Raw genomic sequence first — 18,901 nt, 5'->3', positions numbered from 1 at the left:
CCATCTTTCAACTCATGAACATACTCGCACCATTGCACTCATAAACATTCATTATGTGTATAATAACTCTACTTCTCGGCACATCACCCATTATGTTTAGGTATATTATTGCCGCTTAAATTATTTATTGTGCACTGTTTGATCCATGTTTTATGGGAATCATTGCATACGATGACAGTCCACATTAAAGATGAGTAGCAAGAACTGGTTTAAGTTGCAAGCAGAACCTGGGTGGCAATTTTCTCAGCATTATCTGTACACCATCGAGTAAGTTTAACGGCGTTGGGTATTATGCACTCATTGTTTTCTGTATCTTTCGAAATGTATCCACTGTCATCCTCACAATTCTCGAGGAACTCTCGCATTAGAAGGAAGTTGTAATTGTCTTCACTGCTGCATGGCTGTGCCTGATTAAAAACAAATGGAAACATAACATAGCCACTCCACAAGTTTTCCAGTTCAGGGGAGGTTTGCTTAAATCTTTTAAACACCTTAGCATCTTACACATAGGGCAACTAACGTAAGATAAAAGGTGACGACTGTGTGGACATGATACTTTGGGGGAAGCTGCACAAAATACCACATGTTAATTTGTTAATTTGTTGTTATCATTATCGAGCATGGTGCGCACGGACTGATCACAGTCAGAATTTCTGACCTTGTCGTCGAGGGGTGTATTGTAGTGTGTCGATAATACTGTATTCTTACCTGTGACAAAACCTTTAGTAGCTCGTCAGTTGGATTGAAATTATTTTCTTTGAGATATCTTTTGATTTGCTTTTTAACTTTTCCCTTCCAGGAACTTGTATCACTTCCTGGGTGCCTATCTAGAAAAGGAAATTGAACCTCTGCGTCATCTTGTGGGCCCTGTTGAAAAAGTGGACAGAATATTGTCTTCAAACTTAGGTGGATTCTTTGTGTCTGAATTGGTGGTTCAACTCGTCGTTTATAGCAGGGATTTCCTGTTCATCAGACGCCTGGTAGAGTCCACCATCACTGAGATTAAACATACTACTTGCACGTGTTAATGCGCCCACGTAACTATCAGTCAATGGCTAAATGCTTACCTTTGATCTCCGTGGTGCCATGCACTGTTTGATTGTGTGACGTCATATGCTATGTACTTGTTGACTGGGTGAAGGGGGAGGGGGAGGCGGTGGGGAAGGGGGGCGGTGGGGAGGGAGGTCGTTGCCTTCCACAATGCCATGTTCTTGGATTGTAACAATTTTAGAATTGAGATAAGTTGAATACTAACCGAACCGGGTGTGACTTAGCAATGTATGTTAATGTTTCTATCAAGCTAAACTGTACTTGCCCGTCTTTTCTTCTTCATCACTTCATTTAAGAGTATGTCCGCCTCCTTGCAAGTATCTCTACATTTCTCACGAATTTCTTGCGCTCTTGGGTCAGCATTCTGCAATAGGGACACTTCAAGTTCCAGGTGTGATTTGCGTAGATTCTTACTCATGCCCCATGTTCCTTCTGCAATCATGTCCACTGCCTCAAATCGGTCAGAATGCACCCTCTGTCGAATTACTGCCAGCATCTGGATTCATGAATCATTGCAAAAAGTTGTATCATCATAAAGTAAGTTTGCACATATTATAAACAAAGCTTAAGCCCTGCAAAATCTCAGAGATTTATTGTGTTGTTTTTAAAGTGAGGGACGTTGTCAGCATGCTTACCTAATACTGTTTCCGTTGTCTCACGACATCGTACACTCTTGTTTAGCTATGCTATGATATCCTAAGCTGGACCATTCCACTTGTCATAAAGGGGTTGTCAATCAACACGGGTCACGGATTTGTTTAAAGGGGGGCATGCATCCTTATTGTTGAACTACCAATGGTAATTTTCCCTCATTGGAAAGAGCTTGCCACTGCAGCATGTTGAAACCGACAAAAAGAAAGTCTCTCGCTGCTTAAACAATTCAAAGAGTTGTCTATAAATTATTGAGATGATTTTGATGCAACAACTATTAAGTCTTACCTCAAGTAGCTTCCAGGTACTACCCATCCTCACGATGAAATCTTCGTGTTCAGCTAGTATCGCCAACAGTTTTTCTGCCTTTTTACACGAAGACGCTTGTCCTAAATCCTGCAGATGGTTAACAATTTAAATAGATGTAAAATTGTTCAGTACCCACTGCTGAAACGTATGATTCATACTGCCTCTAGCTACCTGACAATCTCGGTTGTTGTCTAGTTGGTGTGACACTGCGCTATAATTGCAAAGGTCGTGGGTTCGAATCCCACCAGAGAGTAATATGCCTGTGGTTTTTTTTCATAGAGCTCGGGTAAGAACTGAGTATTATTTTACAGTGCTTTCTACATATGGGTAAAATCCAAAAATGAATAAACAATTAGAAAAAAAAAAATATTTCAAAGTCTTTACAAATACATATAATTGCAATAATAAGGCACCCATGATGGTTTATGGGGTGAGCATTTAAGAATAAAAGTTGGGGTTGTGACCGATATTTAGATAGGAGCAAAGCTCTGGTCATGCTCGAAACTATGTTCATTTGGGAGGGATAAGCTCCTCGAGCTCTACCATTTTATTGAAGAATAATATTGTCACTTTTTAGGGCTGGTTGAATCATTGCAATGTGTGTGGCCAGCCTCTCGGTGTGGTAACATTTCGTCATTTAAAGGCAGTGGACACTATTGGTAATTGCTCAAAATAATTGTTTGCATGAAACCTTTCTTGGTGATGAGTAATGGGGAGAGGTTTATGGTGAAAAAAACATTGTGAGAAACGGCTCCCTCTGTAGTGCCATAGTTTTCGAGAAAGAAGTATTTTTCCACGAATTTGATTTCGAGACCTCAAGTTTAAAACTTGGAGATCTCGAAATCAACCATCTAAACGCACACAACTTCTTGTGACAAGGGTGTATTTTTCTTTCATTATTATCTCGCAACTTCGATGACCGATTGACTTCAAATTTTCACAGGTTTGTTATTTTATGCATATGTTGAGATACACCAACTGTAAAGGCTTGTCTTTGACAATTACCAAAAGTGTTCACTGCCTTTAAATAGCAGACCGGCCACCTTCCGGTGTCTCTACTTGAATAGTCCAAAATAACGGTACCTTCAGTTCAGTAACTAGCTCTCCAACCTTCGTTCGTAAATCCAATGAGTCTTTCATGGCGTCGAAAAAGAAGTTGCTTATCTCTTCAACCTTATCGGTGCATTGGCGAGCAAGCTTCACTGGATCCTCAACTATTTCCAAGATGTCGTGTGTGTGTATCCCGCTGTGTTTGACATGATTAACCAGAGTGTAGAGTGTTTCTAGGAAGGCGTTCTGGGAGTTGTAGCCCGGCTGTACCTGAACATTCAACCCAAACAATACAATTGAATAATAATAATTCGATATAAAAATAATATTAATGGAAAAAATTAAATAATAGAACAAATAAATAAAGTTAGGTTTGTGTACGATTTTAGTCAGTTGTTGATGTGGTTTTTTTTCTTCTTATTTTGCTTGCTCATTGTTGCGGGTTTGGATATTTTGGTTGGCATGAAGACATTTTATGCTAAGCAAATTGTTGTGCTAAGCAGCTCTATAAATTGGGCACTTGTCTATTCTAGGAGTTGTTCTGAGCATGCTCACATTTCCCGAAAACAATGGATTTACCTGATAAGTCTGCTGCCACCTAGACCCCAATCTCCCATTGGACATGGATTATTGAGCGGCTGAAAGAGACTTAATGTGATTAATATCCTATACAATGTACTAATAATAACTTACCTGAAGGAGGTTCTTGAAAAGATTTGGATAGTGCTCTTCAAAGTTTATCTCAAAGTATGATTGAAGTTTTTCTCGAAGCACTTCCTCTGTCCTTACGGAATCTTCCTCCCCAAGGACAAGCGGGAAATAGTGTTTCTTCCGCTCTTCTTGTACATAAAGTTCATCTTTCTATGGTAAAGAATTAGAGTAAAGTATCTTCACAAATTACTGTGACATACTAGATTGAATCTCATATTTTTAGCAGTTTTATTTTTTGCTGCAAACTCTTCAATCAAGACAAAGCTATAGTACTAGGAGGACATTAAGTTTGCGTATATTTTTTTATACGCAAACTTATTGTCCTTCTAGTACTAGCTTTGTTTTGATTGATGTCTCAGATTAACTACGAATAATGATACATTTTGTGTCAATAAATAGCCATTGTGTTGCCATACTGTCTAGCTCTTTTATGGACTGCATTGCAAGGGCAACTGTGAACCCTCCAAACAACAAAACATAAATTTAAAAGATTTCACGAGTGTGCAAGTTATTGTTGTCAAGCATTCCAGATTATCATCGCGTAATGATAAGTATAGTCACTGAGAACAAACAATGGGTGCGTTCGGTTAGCTTCCCCGCGTCGCACAGTGGGCCAGGCCGAAACCAAAGTGCGCCAAAAAGGGTGAAACGTGACCCTGCTAGTTTTAATTTTTTCAACACTTTTGAGGTTGCTTATACCCCATGGGACCATTTTATGGGGAAATTAAGCAAAAAATATATACATTGACTTGTCATGACCTCTTAAAGGTATGTAAATCCACAGAAATTGGTCATAAAATAAAAATAGTTGCAGAAATCTTCATAAAGCAAAATTAGACACCTTGCATTGAGTTACGGATCTAAACGTTCACTTGGCTCTAGTTTAGGGTTCATATTTGAAGGAAATTTAATCAGTTTTTATTTTTGTTGAAGTTTTCTATGAATAAATACTGACAATTGTGTCAACATTGACATGAAATTTACGTTTTCTGTGTTCAGCAATACGGAAACTAAAGATTGCCGTCGATTGCTGCCTAAAGTCTACTCATTTCTAATAGAGCAACTTGTTGGCATCATTTTGGTACCAAATTTAGCTGCGACAACCTGCGATACACGATTTTAGAGCAGTTTTTCTGAAGCGATCACTGTACGTTTTCGCCCCTTTTCTGATTGTTGCATATGGCGCGCTCCACTGAGAAACACGACACCCGAGCAAGGCTGCGCTCGCCGGAAAGGTGCAGTGTGATACCCCTATTTGTGTCTGATTGCGCAGTTGAAATTTCAAAGTACTTGGTGTCTCATTATGTTGCGATGAGGGATACTGCCGCTAGTTGTATTTAAATGTATCTGTCAACTGTGCCACAGTGAACAATGGCGTCTTTACCAAGAAAGCGATTATTTGAAGTTGTTAGTTCTGTTGATGATGCATCAAACATTGAAAACTCTTGTCGTGGTTGCTTAGAATTATTCACAGATGCAAGCAATTAGTCACAATTTTACCGCGATAAACAGTCCATTACATCAGGACCAATCAAAGATCGGTATTTTGATGACGTCATACTCCGATCTAATTATCACCATTGGATTCTACGGGTCGGAAAAGCTAAGTAGGTGAACCTTCCTGCACAAAACTTAATGATTTATATTTTTGGCGCACTTTCATCCCATTCTGGTCCACTGTGCGTCGACCCCGGTGTGTGTCGGGTTTTTTTTTTTTCAGGACGAACGTGTGCGGATAATTTTCCACGTTCGTCCTGAAAAAAAACCCGCCACACACCGGGGTCGACCCAGGGAAGCTAAACGAACGCACCCATTGAAACAACCGAGTGAGAATTATGCACATTATTTTTTACAGTGTCACCAGTTCTATGATTTAATCTGTACCTCAAACTTGACAATGATGTGGTCCAACAGAGGGCGCAATTTCTCACAGCAGTCAATGGCAGCGTACATCTCTTCCATGGAAACGCTTCTGGTTGAAATTTCCCCCCGTCCATCTAGTTCTAGCTCCCCATCGTTGTTCTGGAATCTCTCTTCGAGTACTTTCTTCTCCATTGCGAAGTGTTGCACCCATGCCTGCCTGAAGAAGTTGTTCTCATTCAAAGTGGTCAAAATCATTCGCTTGATCGTCTTGCAGTCCACAGCGAAGGTGTCGATGTCTGTGTCTCGACTTTCCAAACCTTTCGCAAAGGAACGTGGTTTCACATCTCGATGCAGGCAATCAGTCGCGCGCTGTGAACAGCATATGTCTATTTCTGCAAGGGTCTTAACGTAATAAAGCAATGTATACCATTATTAATATCTTGGTTTGTTTTATACTTCTTTTTAATGTTTTTATTAATTTCTTTTGATTTTATTGACCTTTATTTCGGTTGGAGGGGAGGGGGGCTGTATGGAGAGGCAAATTTGAGTCAAAATAGAGATCCAGATTGGGTGTGAGTTAATGTTGAACGTACCTGAAGGAACTCTGATCGTGGCGTGTTCTGGAGGAACTCTTTCTCAATCAATCGTAGCACTTCCACGCTTGCAACGAGGCTTCCGCATCTCACAGCTTCACGGTATGACTTGACACAATCGGACTCGATTGGTATGACAGACTGGTGCATATGCAGATGGGAATGGGCGATAGCTAGAGCGGTATCAGACAGCAACTTCCGACTTCGTATTTGGTTCAGACCTAGCTCTCTTGCACTTAGAACTTTCCGACGAGCTTCATCGAAACATTCTCTGGCATGTACCGTTGATTCGTTGCTCATTTCTTGTTCAAGACCCCATTTTAGATACGCTTCCGCGAGGTAGCATGGAATCTCTAGATTTGTTGTTGGATCCAGCAGTTTTAAGCTCCTTACGGCCTCTTCAAAATCCAGATTCTGGAAGTGCAAAATACCAAGGCGTAAGCCCCCATCTTCTTGATCCTCGGAGTAGTGGCTAGATAGGTGCTTATATGCAGCCCTTCTTTCACTATTTGCTTGCGCTCTTATTTCCCATTTGCACGAGTTGTCATCCATGTATTCAAATGATGAAGTTATAACATCCATCACCTTCTGCCACATGACAATGGAAGGGGAACCAATGCTTTTGAGAAACTTTGCAAATCCAAAGTAAAGTCTTAACATATCATATGGTGAATAATGTTCTGATTTTTGAAGCATGTCCTCGTACAGCCTCTTTGCTTCATCATGTTCTTGTTGAAGGGCCAGTACCTCAGCCTTTTTCAATGAAGCAATATTGTGCATTTTGTCGATCGCTAGACATTTGTTAAACTCCTCGAGGGCCTCCGTTCGACGCGCCTTCTGTAGAGCCCTGTTTTTGGAAAACTTATTCGAATAGAGGATGCACAGTCCAAGCTGATGGTGACTTTCGGGAACATCAAGACATTTTCTACGATTTATTGTTTTACGAAGTTTTGCTAAAGGTATGGTTTTTTTTTCACTTGCAGAATATCTGTAACACTTCATTAAGTTGTGAAAAACAGATGTCACATCGGGAGCCATTTTATGTGCACTTTTCAGGAGTTTTAGAGCCTCGGCTGTTTCCCGTCGTCGACTCAAGTTCAGTCCAAGTGATGCTTTGCCAAGTTGGTACTTGTCGTTTACTTTGATTAGTTTCTCGCAGTATTCCTTTTCCTGGTCCATGAGCTTCTTACCGTCTTCGTCCAGCTCTTCATACATGCTCCCAATAGCTCTCTGTGATCGCATCTTCCTCCCGGTCATTAGCATGGCTCCATAGAGAAATCCAACATTATCAGGGAAGTGCCTCAGTGCCTCCTCGTAGATCTGCAGAGACCTTGTAATCATGGGAGGCCCCAAACGAGTAAGAGCATTTGCCAACAGCGTCTCCACAACAAGTTTATCTATATCACACCATCTTAAATCATCCAGCTTAGACAAGAGCTCTTCGACCTCTTCAGTTCTGTGACATTTATGTTCTATCCATACACGGTTGAGAAGTGCCACCCTTCTGTAACCAGGCTGCAGTTCCGGTCTTGTGTGGTTTTCTATGTACTCGTCTGCTTTTTTCAGAAATTCCCGCGCTTTCATGACATCCCAGCATGACCGGTCGTCTGATACCTCTAGATATGCTCGAAACAGTAGTTGGTCAACCTGAAGCAAGTCAGGGGTCGCCTCCAGATCGTGATCTATGTTCCGTGTGACCTTTTCAAAATCAGTCAGAACACCAGCAGAAAGATTCCATGTGAAATGACACGGCTGTTCTTTCCACGAATGAGAGACTTTCAGGGAATTACTATTCGAGGCCATGTTACAATCTGTCGATAAAACAAAACAAAAAACACCATAAAACTTCACTTGGAATAACTTGGAGACCGTGCAACCATGGAGGAATAATAAGTGTAACTTATACGTGTATGCCCTCTGTTTGGTAAACAATAATTAAAACACGCAGTTGTAAAGTTGTGTGCAAGTTAAATAACTGGTGTCAATTTGATTTGTTAATGTTTTCTTTTCTGCCACCGGTTGTTGTCTTCACCTTTTTCTCTCCCCCTCTCCCCATCTCCCCCCCCCCCCTCCCCCTCTCTCTCTCCCCCCTCCAACTCTCTCACTCTCTCTCTCGTATTTATTATTATTAAAAAAAATTATCTTGAGACATACACAATAGTTACAAGTTGTAAAGGGAATCTCAATGATAAAACAAAAGTATAAAAACTTTCATCAAAAGATGTGTAAAACCCCTGCCAACGATAGAAATATAATTATACAATATAAAAAGGAGATTTCACTGAAACATTTAAAAATCACACAAGAAAACATTACAACACAAGCAAATCTAGATTATTGAAAAAAAAAAGAAAAAAAAAACTGCACCCACAACAATAGCAATAGGAGGAAGGGTCAACAATTAAAGAAAAAAATACACCATAGAATGGTGTTTTTTTTTAAACAAAAATAAAACTGGTACAGAGAGCAACTAAAAAAAAAAAATAATAATAATAATAATAATAAATAACAAAATGATGAAACCAAAAGCATGAATTAAAGGATCCGGGTACTTCTTGGCGTTTGGTGTGCTTCAAGTTGTTTGTTTTCTTTCAAATACATTTTCATGCAATGTTTTTTGTTTGTGGACGTGGTTTGTGTTTGCTAATGAATGGCACATTTTCAAAACCATTTCAATTGCGAGAGCAAACTATACGCGTTTTTCAGTTACAATTGGGACATTTACCAGTGAGGTGAAAGTCCACTGTTCAACTTACCCACTTTAAAGCCATTGGACACTTTCGGTACAAAAAAATATATAAAAAAAGATAATGGTGAAAGACTTGTCATGAAATATTATTCCATGAAATGCTTTACTTGTTGAGAAAACATTAAAACAATATCAATTCTCGATATCGAGAATTACGGATTTATTTTAAACACATGTCATGACACGGCAAAACCTGCGGAAACAAGGGTGGGTTTTTCCCGTTATTTTCTCCCGACTCCAATTACCGATCGAGCCTAAGTTTTTACAGAATTGTTATTTTATATTGTGATACACGAAGTGTGGGCCTTTTGACAATACTGTTTACCGATTTTGTGCGATTACTTTAAGTGACAAGGCGGACAGCTGCATTAATAATGCAAATGTGTATGCAAACAAAATCATTATGATAAGAAGCAACATTGAATCGTATTTGAGCCTCCTGCTACCATTAGGCCACATAAAAAAAACGTTGTTGATCGTCCCCGCCCGACCGTTCAAAACCCCCACCCCATTTATTTTTTTTTTTTAAATCATAAAAAACAACCTTTCCAATGATATTTTCGGTCAAAAAAAAATGGTTGAAAAAGCAGGATAGTAGGCGTGGCAAAAATTTTGAGCAGTAGTGTCAAGGATTTTTTGTTGTGTTTTAAATATCCCAGGCATTGTTCTGAAAACAAACTACGTTTGTATTTACTCACATCCCTGGGGGACTCCACCCTACAAGCTTGCTTTTGGGAGTCCTCCAACACTTAATCTATTGTGTATCTTTACTACTCTATGTTATGTCTTGTCATCTGAAATGATTGAGTGGAAATAAAACTGAACTGAACTGAACTGATCTGAACTGGTGCTGAGGTCATGGTCTGACATTGTTTTCTTTTATTTTTCCCATGGCTGGATATCTCTTTGTACTTTACCTGCTGCCCATATTTTTCAGCTGGTATTTTTTTTTCAAAATCTACAGGTTTGAAAAGACGTTTAAAGAAGGTTTTTATTCATGTTGGCAAAGCAAGAACAATTCTTCAAACATTTACTTCCTTGCGCTACACTGTGCTTAGTTGTTTGAAAAAGTTTACAGAAAATGTCATGTAGGAGTTAAATTTTGTTTGACGAAACTATTGAAAACATCAAAATCACACAAACCCTCTGTTTTAAAGGGATTGTAATGATTTCTTTATTGTTGATTTCATATTTGGCATGGAAACAAAACTTGCTTTAAAAAAAAAAATTTAAAAAAATCCCTCCCTCCCCCATCTGCCAAAAAAACACGATCAACAATTTTTTTTTATGTGGCCTCACCAAATATTTTGTTGGACTATGAACGCAAGATCTAAACGCATGCATTGTTCAAGGGGCAAGTCGGGGTCATGTGCAACAGCAATTATAATGCAGTAAAAAAGCTAGACACAACTCAATGCGAATGTTGTGTATGCTATTAAAGTGACACACCGTTTACGCAACTTAGTGGTGTAGAATCATAAATAAAATTTGTTAAGATGGTTGCTGTAAAACAAAATCATCTAAATATCACGTGATTAGCGAAACAGAATTTAAAAACCCAAAAGCGGTAAAAGGCCAGTACGTTTTTCCACCTGTTGCAATTAATTGTCAAGTTTTCGTGACATTGTCGCGCAATGTTGGAAGTAGACTGGCTCTTTGTTTATATCAACGTTTTACTATATGACGCTAAATACATATTCATGTATTATAAACAACCAACATAAATACATGCATCAGGCAAACCCTCTGACGTACATCCAAAGATCGTCTGAAAGAACACAAAGAAACTAACCCCAAATATGATGGAAGACCTTTGAAGTCATATCTTAGTCTATTTTGTAGCCAAACTAGCCCAATTCAGCCGGTGTGTCCCTCTAAAGGCAGTGGATACAATTGATAATTGTGAAAGACTAGCCTTCACAGTTGGTGGATCTCAACATATGCATAAAATGACAAACCTGTGAAAATTTGAGCTCAATCGGTCATCAAAGTTGCGAGATAATAATGAAAGAAGAAAACATCCTTGTCACACGAAGTTGTGTGCGTTTAGAAAACATTACAACACAAGCAAATCTAGATTATTGAAAAAAAAAAGAAAAAAAAAACTGCACCCACAACAATAGCAATAGGAGGAAGGGTCAACAATTAAAGAAAAAAATACACCATAGAATGGTGTTTTTTTTTAAACAAAAATAAAACTGGTACAGAGAGCAACTAAAAAAAAAAAATAATAATAATAATAATAATAAATAACAAAATGATGAAACCAAAAGCATGAATTAAAGGATCCGGGTACTTCTTGGCGTTTGGTGTGCTTCAAGTTGTTTGTTTTCTTTCAAATACATTTTCATGCAATGTTTTTTGTTTGTGGACGTGGTTTGTGTTTGCTAATGAATGGCACATTTTCAAAACCATTTCAATTGCGAGAGCAAACTATACGCGTTTTTCAGTTACAATTGGGACATTTACCAGTGAGGTGAAAGTCCACTGTTCAACTTACCCACTTTAAAGCCATTGGACACTTTCGGTACAAAAAAATATATAAAAAAAGATAATGGTGAAAGACTTGTCATGAAATATTATTCCATGAAATGCTTTACTTGTTGAGAAAACATTAAAACAATATCAATTCTCGATATCGAGAATTACGGATTTATTTTAAACACATGTCATGACACGGCAAAACCTGCGGAAACAAGGGTGGGTTTTTCCCGTTATTTTCTCCCGACTCCAATTACCGATCGAGCCTAAGTTTTTACAGAATTGTTATTTTATATTGTGATACACGAAGTGTGGGCCTTTTGACAATACTGTTTACCGATTTTGTGCGATTACTTTAAGTGACAAGGCGGACAGCTGCATTAATAATGCAAATGTGTATGCAAACAAAATCATTATGATAAGAAGCAACATTGAATCGTATTTGAGCCTCCTGCTACCATTAGGCCACATAAAAAAAACGTTGTTGATCGTCCCCGCCCGACCGTTCAAAACCCCCACCCCATTTTTTTTTTTTTTTTAAATCATAAAAAACAACCTTTCCAGTGATATTTTCGGTCAAAAAAAAATGGTTGAAAAAGCAGGATAGTAGGCGTGGCAAAAATTTTGAGCAGTAGTGTCAAGGATTTTTTGTTGTGTTTTAAATATCCCAGGCATTGTTCTGAAAACAAACTACGTTTGTATTTACTCACATCCCTGGGGGACTCCACCCTACAAGCTTGCTTTTGGGAGTCCTCCAACACTTAATCTATTGTGTATCTTTACTACTCTATGTTATGTCTTGTCATCTGAAATGATTGAGTGGAAATAAAACTGAACTGAACTGAACTGATCTGAACTGGTGCTGAGGTCATGGTCTGACATTGTTTTCTTTTATTTTTCCCATGGCTGGATATCTCTTTGTACTTTACCTGCTGCCCATATTTTTCAGCTGGTATTTTTTTTTCAAAATCTACAGGTTTGAAAAGACGTTTAAAGAAGGTTTTTATTCATGTTGGCAAAGCAAGAACAATTCTTCAAACATTTACTTCCTTGCGCTACACTGTGCTTAGTTGTTTGAAAAAGTTTACAGAAAATGTCATGTAGGAGTTAAATTTTGTTTGACGAAACTATTGAAAACATCAAAATCACACAAACCCTCTGTTTTAAAGGGATTGTAATGATTTCTTTATTGTTGATTTCATATTTGGCATGGAAACAAAACTTGCTTTAAAAAAAAAAAATTTAAAAAAATCCCTCCCTCCCCCATCTGCCAAAAAAACACGATCAACAATTTTTTTTTATGTGGCCTCACCAAATATTTTGTTGGACTATGAACGCAAGATCTAAACGCATGCATTGTTCAAGGGGCAAGTCGGGGTCATGTGCAACAGCAATTATAATGCAGTAAAAAAGCTAGACACAACTCAATGCGAATGTTGTGTATGCTATTAAAGTGACACACCGTTTACGCAACTTAGTGGTGTAGAATCATAAATAAAATTTGTTAAGATGGTTGCTGTAAAACAAAATCATCTAAATATCACGTGATTAGCGAAACAGAATTTAAAAACCCAAAAGCGGTAAAAGGCCAGTACGTTTTTCCACCTGTTGCAATTATTGTCAAGTTTTCGTGACATTGTCGCGCAATGTTGGAAGTAGACTGGCTCTTTGTTTATATCAACGTTTTACTATATGACGCTAAATACATATTCATGTATTATAAACAACCAACATAAATACATGCATCAGGCAAACCCTCTGACGTACATCCAAAGATCGTCTGAAAGAACACAAAGAAACTAACCCCAAATATGATGGAAGACCTTTGAAGTCATATCTTAGTCTATTTTGTAGCCAAACTAGCCCAATTCAGCCGGTGTGTCCCTCTAAAGGCAGTGGATACAATTGATAATTGTGAAAGACTAGCCTTCACAGTTGGTGGATCTCAACATATGCATAAAATGACAAACCTGTGAAAATTTGAGCTCAATCGGTCATCAAAGTTGCGAGATAATAATGAAAGAAGAAAACATCCTTGTCACACGAAGTTGTGTGCGTTTAGATGGTTGATTTCGAGACCTCAAGTTCTAAACTTGAGGTCTCGAAATCAAATTCGTGGAAAATTACTTCTCTCTCCAAAACTATGGCACTTCAGAGGGAGCTGTTTCTCACAATGTTTTATACCACCAACCTCTCCCCATTACTTGCCACCAAGATAGGTTTTATGCTAATAGTTGTTTTGAGTAATTACCAATAGTGTCCACTGCCTTTAAGTGATGTTTGAAATTTTGCATGACGTGAAAGATAAGAACAAACTATATTCATAAATACAGTTTCTCTACTCCTATTGGTGGAGAGCGCGTCACGTGGGGTGTTTAAACCTTAGATAATGACCAGATGGAGCTGTTTATAACAAGCTGGCTTACGCGTGTCGGGCGCGCAATCACGCGGAGCGCAATTCATAGCTAGAGTAACAGCGCGTAATCTAGCGCGCGCGTAATCTAAGCGCACGCGCGTACGCACAACCCACGCGCATCTATGGATTACTACTAAAAGTTTTGGAGAAAAAATTATTTCAAACCTCGAACTTTCAATTGTTAAAGTGTCTATAACTGTATTTTTTTTTACGTTTTTTTAACAAAAGGGCATTTATGAATGGGAATAAAAGAGTAGGAACTCGTTCTTAAACGTTCGTTTAAAACCTTGCAGGGTCATTGCCGTGCGATAACACGGCCGCCGACCCTGCCGGCTTTAAACGGCCGTTGAAGAACTCGTCGCTACCCCCTGTATTCCCTTAATATTATAGTAAACCTTGCGGTATTTGTACAATGCAAATTCTCTCTTTTAAAAGGTTTGGGTATTTTCGTAACACAAAACACAAAATCTGAAAAGAGCCGGTTTGATATATATGATAATGTTGCAAAGTTTGCTTCATGGACGTTGATCCACAATGATTTTGAGCAAGGAACAATGCACACCGACTGTACTGCTAACACAGTGAGACTGGCTGGTACATTTTTAAAGAGTTGCTCAAAGGTCAATTCTGATTTGTTATGGAACTTTTTTTCCAAAAGAAAGAGTAAAAAATGGGTCTCCAAGTCTCCAACCTGCGGATAAAAACAGTGTAACATGTCACTGTGTTCGATAGGCTAAACTTCAAGTTATTTCTGCCCCCCCCCCCAAAAAAAAAAAAAAAAAAAAAAAACATTTCCATGTAGTTGTTTCTAATTTAGTGGTCTAAACAGTTTTCGTACAGCTAGTTTTGCAAAAAAAATAACAAAATCCCAATTATGAATGCACATAACCGTGATAACGGGTACCAACCGTACTCAAGGCCACAGCATTCGCAGACGGACACCACGAATAAATGAGTCAATTCCCATATTAAAATGTGTTGTTGATTTCTTACCAACGGGGAATTTTAGAAAGGAATATGTTTACATGATACAATTTCAATGGATGCAATTACCAATGATAACATTTTGTATATTTCAGATAGAAATTACACCTAGTTTAACCCTACGTGCATCGATGGGAAGTTCAATACAATACAATACAATACAATACAATACAATGGGTTTTTATGTAGCGCCATTTCATTTAGACCACAGCGCTTTAAACGAACAATAGCAATGCAGATAATTCAACAAATGAACAATAAAGCAATAAACAGACACTAAGGAAAAAGATGTTTTTTAAGTGCTTTCTTGAAAATAGGCAGTGAAATTGAGCTGCGTATTGTGATGGGAAAATGGTTCCACAGTCCTGGAGCGGCTAAGGAAAATGATTTAGATGCAGCGGATTGAGGAGATTTGCTGCTCGGTTTATTTTCAGCAAGACGGGTTTTGTCTGATGCGGGTTAACAAGAAGTGTATAAAAAAAATCTCAAAACTCCCCGTGAAAACAGTGATTCTCAGCATCTACCACAATAACATAATCACTTTATGAAAAACAAGATCGTGTTTTGTATTTGTAGCGGTCTGTTTTCGGTTGGTTACAAACACAGTGAATTAAACAAGTTTACGTTCATGGTAATCGGTATTGATGATTTAATTGGGAAGGACGTGGCATGTGCAATAATATAATCATATAAAATATGAACTCACAAGAGAGATGTTTTCAATTGGGTGTTTCTGAGCACTCTCCTGCTGATGTCAACTTCTGTTGAAGCTTCTTAACGTCCGTGGTAACAGCAGTGAAAGAGACTGTGCCAACGCCACTGCAAGATGGGATTGGACTGCCATACAAACTGAGCATTGACGTGATCGGGGAATCCCCAGATTCTGTTTGGTTTACGTGCAATAATGTATTCTTGGTGCATGCTATATTGTTATTCACATTACTATACCTCATACATATTCATGACAGAGTCGAATTCTCATTGGTCCATTCATCATCACGTGCCAGGTGTTAATTTTGCTAACTACCAAGCGCGCACGCGAGTATTTACGCAAGTGGTAAATGCGCATGACAAGTAATAGTTCCCCGGGAGCTATTCTACTTGTCATGCGCACTACTATTGCGCGACGTCATCCCCGGGCGCTATTGATCGTGGCACCGTTTTGTAAACGCGCACGAACAGCGCCCTCTGAGCGACATCCAACAGACCTTTCTTTTGTTGATAAACAAACCGCCTTGGTCGGCATGGTTGGCCGAATGTTAGTAAATCATTAAATCGTAAAAACAGATGTTTAACAAAATTCAACATTTTCTTCATACCTCTCATAATTAGTTGTTTTGTTTTAAACAAAATGAACAAATTTGGTTCATTGTTATAACAAATTATCGATCTTTTCTTGATTTGCACATATGGCTTTCCATAGTTTTCCAATCTGGATTGGCAAAAACTCGAGCTGTGACGTTGAAAAAGAAAGGTCTACACATGAACAAACTTATCATTATTCTGGTCCCCTGACCAAAGATTCATTGACGTCTCGTGTTAAAAATCTTAGGTCAGGTATCACCCACGGTTAAAAATAGAGCATGACGCAACTTGTCAGAGTCGGGGGTCATCTCCAGGGAAACCATGTCTGCACTAGTTGCGATAACGTAACCCTCCTCCCGACGGCCGCAAGGCCGGAGGGTTACGAAATTATTTTTGGACGGCAATAAATTACTAATGAACACTCAAGTCAAAACACCTTTGAAAAAATATTTTTGAAGAAAAAGGACAAAAACTTACCAGATCCCGGAGCGATTTCCCAGGTTTATAATATGTTGAACTTGTCGCATCGCTTTGCAAACGCTTTATTTAGGCACAACGCCTGCATTGGCAATAACTGGCATAAAAACTCCTGGATATACGGCCGACAGGACTGACCGTACCGAACATCAACGATACTGTCCGAATGTTGACGACACGTTCGGAACATTTCGGATAACTTCGAAAAAGGAGGAATTCCCCCTTTTTGGTCACGTGATTTTGGGTGATACCGGACCCTAAATTCGACAGAGCCTAGTCGGAGATTTTGGGGTCTGGGAACCAGACTAACATTCATTTTGTTTCACAGTAATCATTTGCTCTTGCTCAAAACTCATGTTCGGTATCTGAATATGTATGAAGTATAGTAAAGCAAATATAACATGGTTTATTTCGAGTGACTAGTCGATGAGCTCCCCTCGGAATTGGAAGATGACAAACTAGTTCCCTCTGCTTCGCCTCGGGAACTAGTTTGTCAACTTCCAATACCTCGGGGAGCTAATATCGACTAGTCACCCTCAAACCATGTTATATTTGTATATTACCACCTCTCGCCGCCGAAGTATACTATCGAACGACAGAGGGCGCTGAAAGGTTCGCGGCGTCAGAGCCGTAGATTGGGAGAGTTGCGACAACTTGCGATTAGAAGCCATTTTGTGTCCCAAACAAACGCGCGGGACCAGACTAAGGCCGTGTCCGAAACGGCGACTTCGGCTACAGCTACGGCTAGATCACGCGCGTCTGCTATCCTTCAACACTGGTAGACGCGCTGATCTAGACGTAGCTGTAGCCGAAGTCGTCGTTTCGGACACGTGGACTACACCGCGAATTAAACATGTAGGATGCGACGTCCCACGATGACCCGGTTACCTCGCGCACACGAACAAAATCCATCGTTTTGTATCGAGTGAAAACAGAGATTCTTCTTTAGTTTTGAGCAGATCAGCAGGGAAACAATGTTCTGCCATTCAGGTTGTGACCTTAAGTCGTTTAACCTTCCACCCAGGATCTTGTACGTTAAAGTTGTATGCATGTGAAAAGTTTGTTATGATACTGACTGAACTGACTGAACTCATGCTGAGTCAGTCGGCGACTGTGTAAACAAGTTTAAACAATTATACAATACAATACAGTGACAAATGTGGACAATGTCATTTCTGACATTCTTAACTCTTGAATATTTAATAACTGTTTACATAAGAATGTACAGGACAAAACACTGGGAAGAAGAATGCCTCAGTTTGTTCAAGGTGGTACTGAGAGTGATGGAGCATGAAGGAAAGATTTTCTTCCTGGTTTGGAGCCAAACATTTGTTCAACGCCGACTCTGTCCGTGCATGGAGAAAGGAAAATCCTCCATGGTCCGTGCATGGAGGAATGGTCCGTGTATCTACTGTTCACAAATGCAATGGATAATATAAAAAAAAAATTGTCAACAACAACAAAAACCAAAATGAGCCATGACTATTGTTTAACTCACATTGAGCCAGGAACTGCTCCCAGTCAAAACTGGGCCAGTGGCTCAATGTCTTTTTGTCAAAAGTTTTTAGACATTATTGTGAACAGAGGAGCAGACATGTTTGGTTCAAACTGATTTTTTTTTTCAGTGAAAGATTATATTCATTGTAAAAACATACATTTACAAGTGTGGAATGTAAAGTAAGCCAATACTGTACTGTCCTCTGTAGATATAATTTTAAACTAGAGGTACTGTACAGTTTTTGTTTACTACAAAAACAAGGTGTTCGTGGCGAGTGAGTGATTGAATTGGTGACATTACCTCATCAATCCAATGACTGGTTAAGGAGTTATGATTTGTTTACAAATTAAACACCAACTTCCGGTTTGCATCGGATAAGAGGTCAAATAGGGGTTACTTTTTATGTAGCGCGTGATAAGTTTATTAAGACCTTTTAAATGATGGATGGGTTGTAAAAATCCAATATTTGGTTTAGAAGTTATGATTTTTTCAAATATAAAGTTTCAACTTCCGTTTTGAACCGGAAGGTACTGTCAAATGAGGTCACGCTTGGTAGCGTTGGTGATGTCTTTTGAGTTCTTTCTTTTGACGTATAGATGATAAAAATCAAATCATGTGGTTTAGGATTTTTTTATTTTTCAAACATTATACATCAGTTTCCAACTTTAACTGGAAGTCAAGGTCAAACAGGGTCGCATATTGTATAGCACGTGATAAGTCTATTAAGACCTTTCAGATGATGCATAGATTGAAAAAAACCAATG

General features: G+C 38.8%; 1 protein-coding gene across 2 annotated transcripts; it reads right to left on the bottom strand.

Annotated features, from left to right (window-relative positions):
• On the bottom strand, positions 1–15,661 carry LOC117303584. 2 transcript variants are annotated; one of them, XM_033787787.1, is made up of 9 exons: positions 15,564–15,661; positions 6,228–8,072; positions 5,656–6,036; positions 3,754–3,921; positions 3,094–3,330; positions 1,990–2,097; positions 1,316–1,546; positions 709–867; positions 1–407 (listed from the first exon to the last, which is right to left on the bottom strand). In XM_033787787.1, exons 2-9 carry the CDS (start codon positions 8,028–8,030, stop codon positions 210–212), a joined length of 3,285 nt encoding a protein of 1,094 aa, XP_033643678.1. In that variant the 5' UTR covers positions 8,031–8,072; positions 15,564–15,661; the 3' UTR covers positions 1–209. The 2 variants fall into 2 exon arrangements, with proteins under 2 accessions (XP_033643678.1, XP_033643677.1); XM_033787786.1 differs by having other exon boundaries at positions 6,228–8,038.
• Between the last annotated feature and the right edge of the window lie 3,240 nt (positions 15,662–18,901).

The sequence above is a fragment of the Asterias rubens genome, chromosome 20 (assembly GCF_902459465.1).
Source record: "Asterias rubens chromosome 20, eAstRub1.3, whole genome shotgun sequence".
NCBI classification, from domain to species: Eukaryota; Metazoa; Echinodermata; class Asteroidea; order Forcipulatida; family Asteriidae; genus Asterias; species Asterias rubens.
The sequence above is the reverse complement of the archived record's forward strand: the minus strand, read 5'-3'. Positions and strand labels throughout refer to the sequence as shown.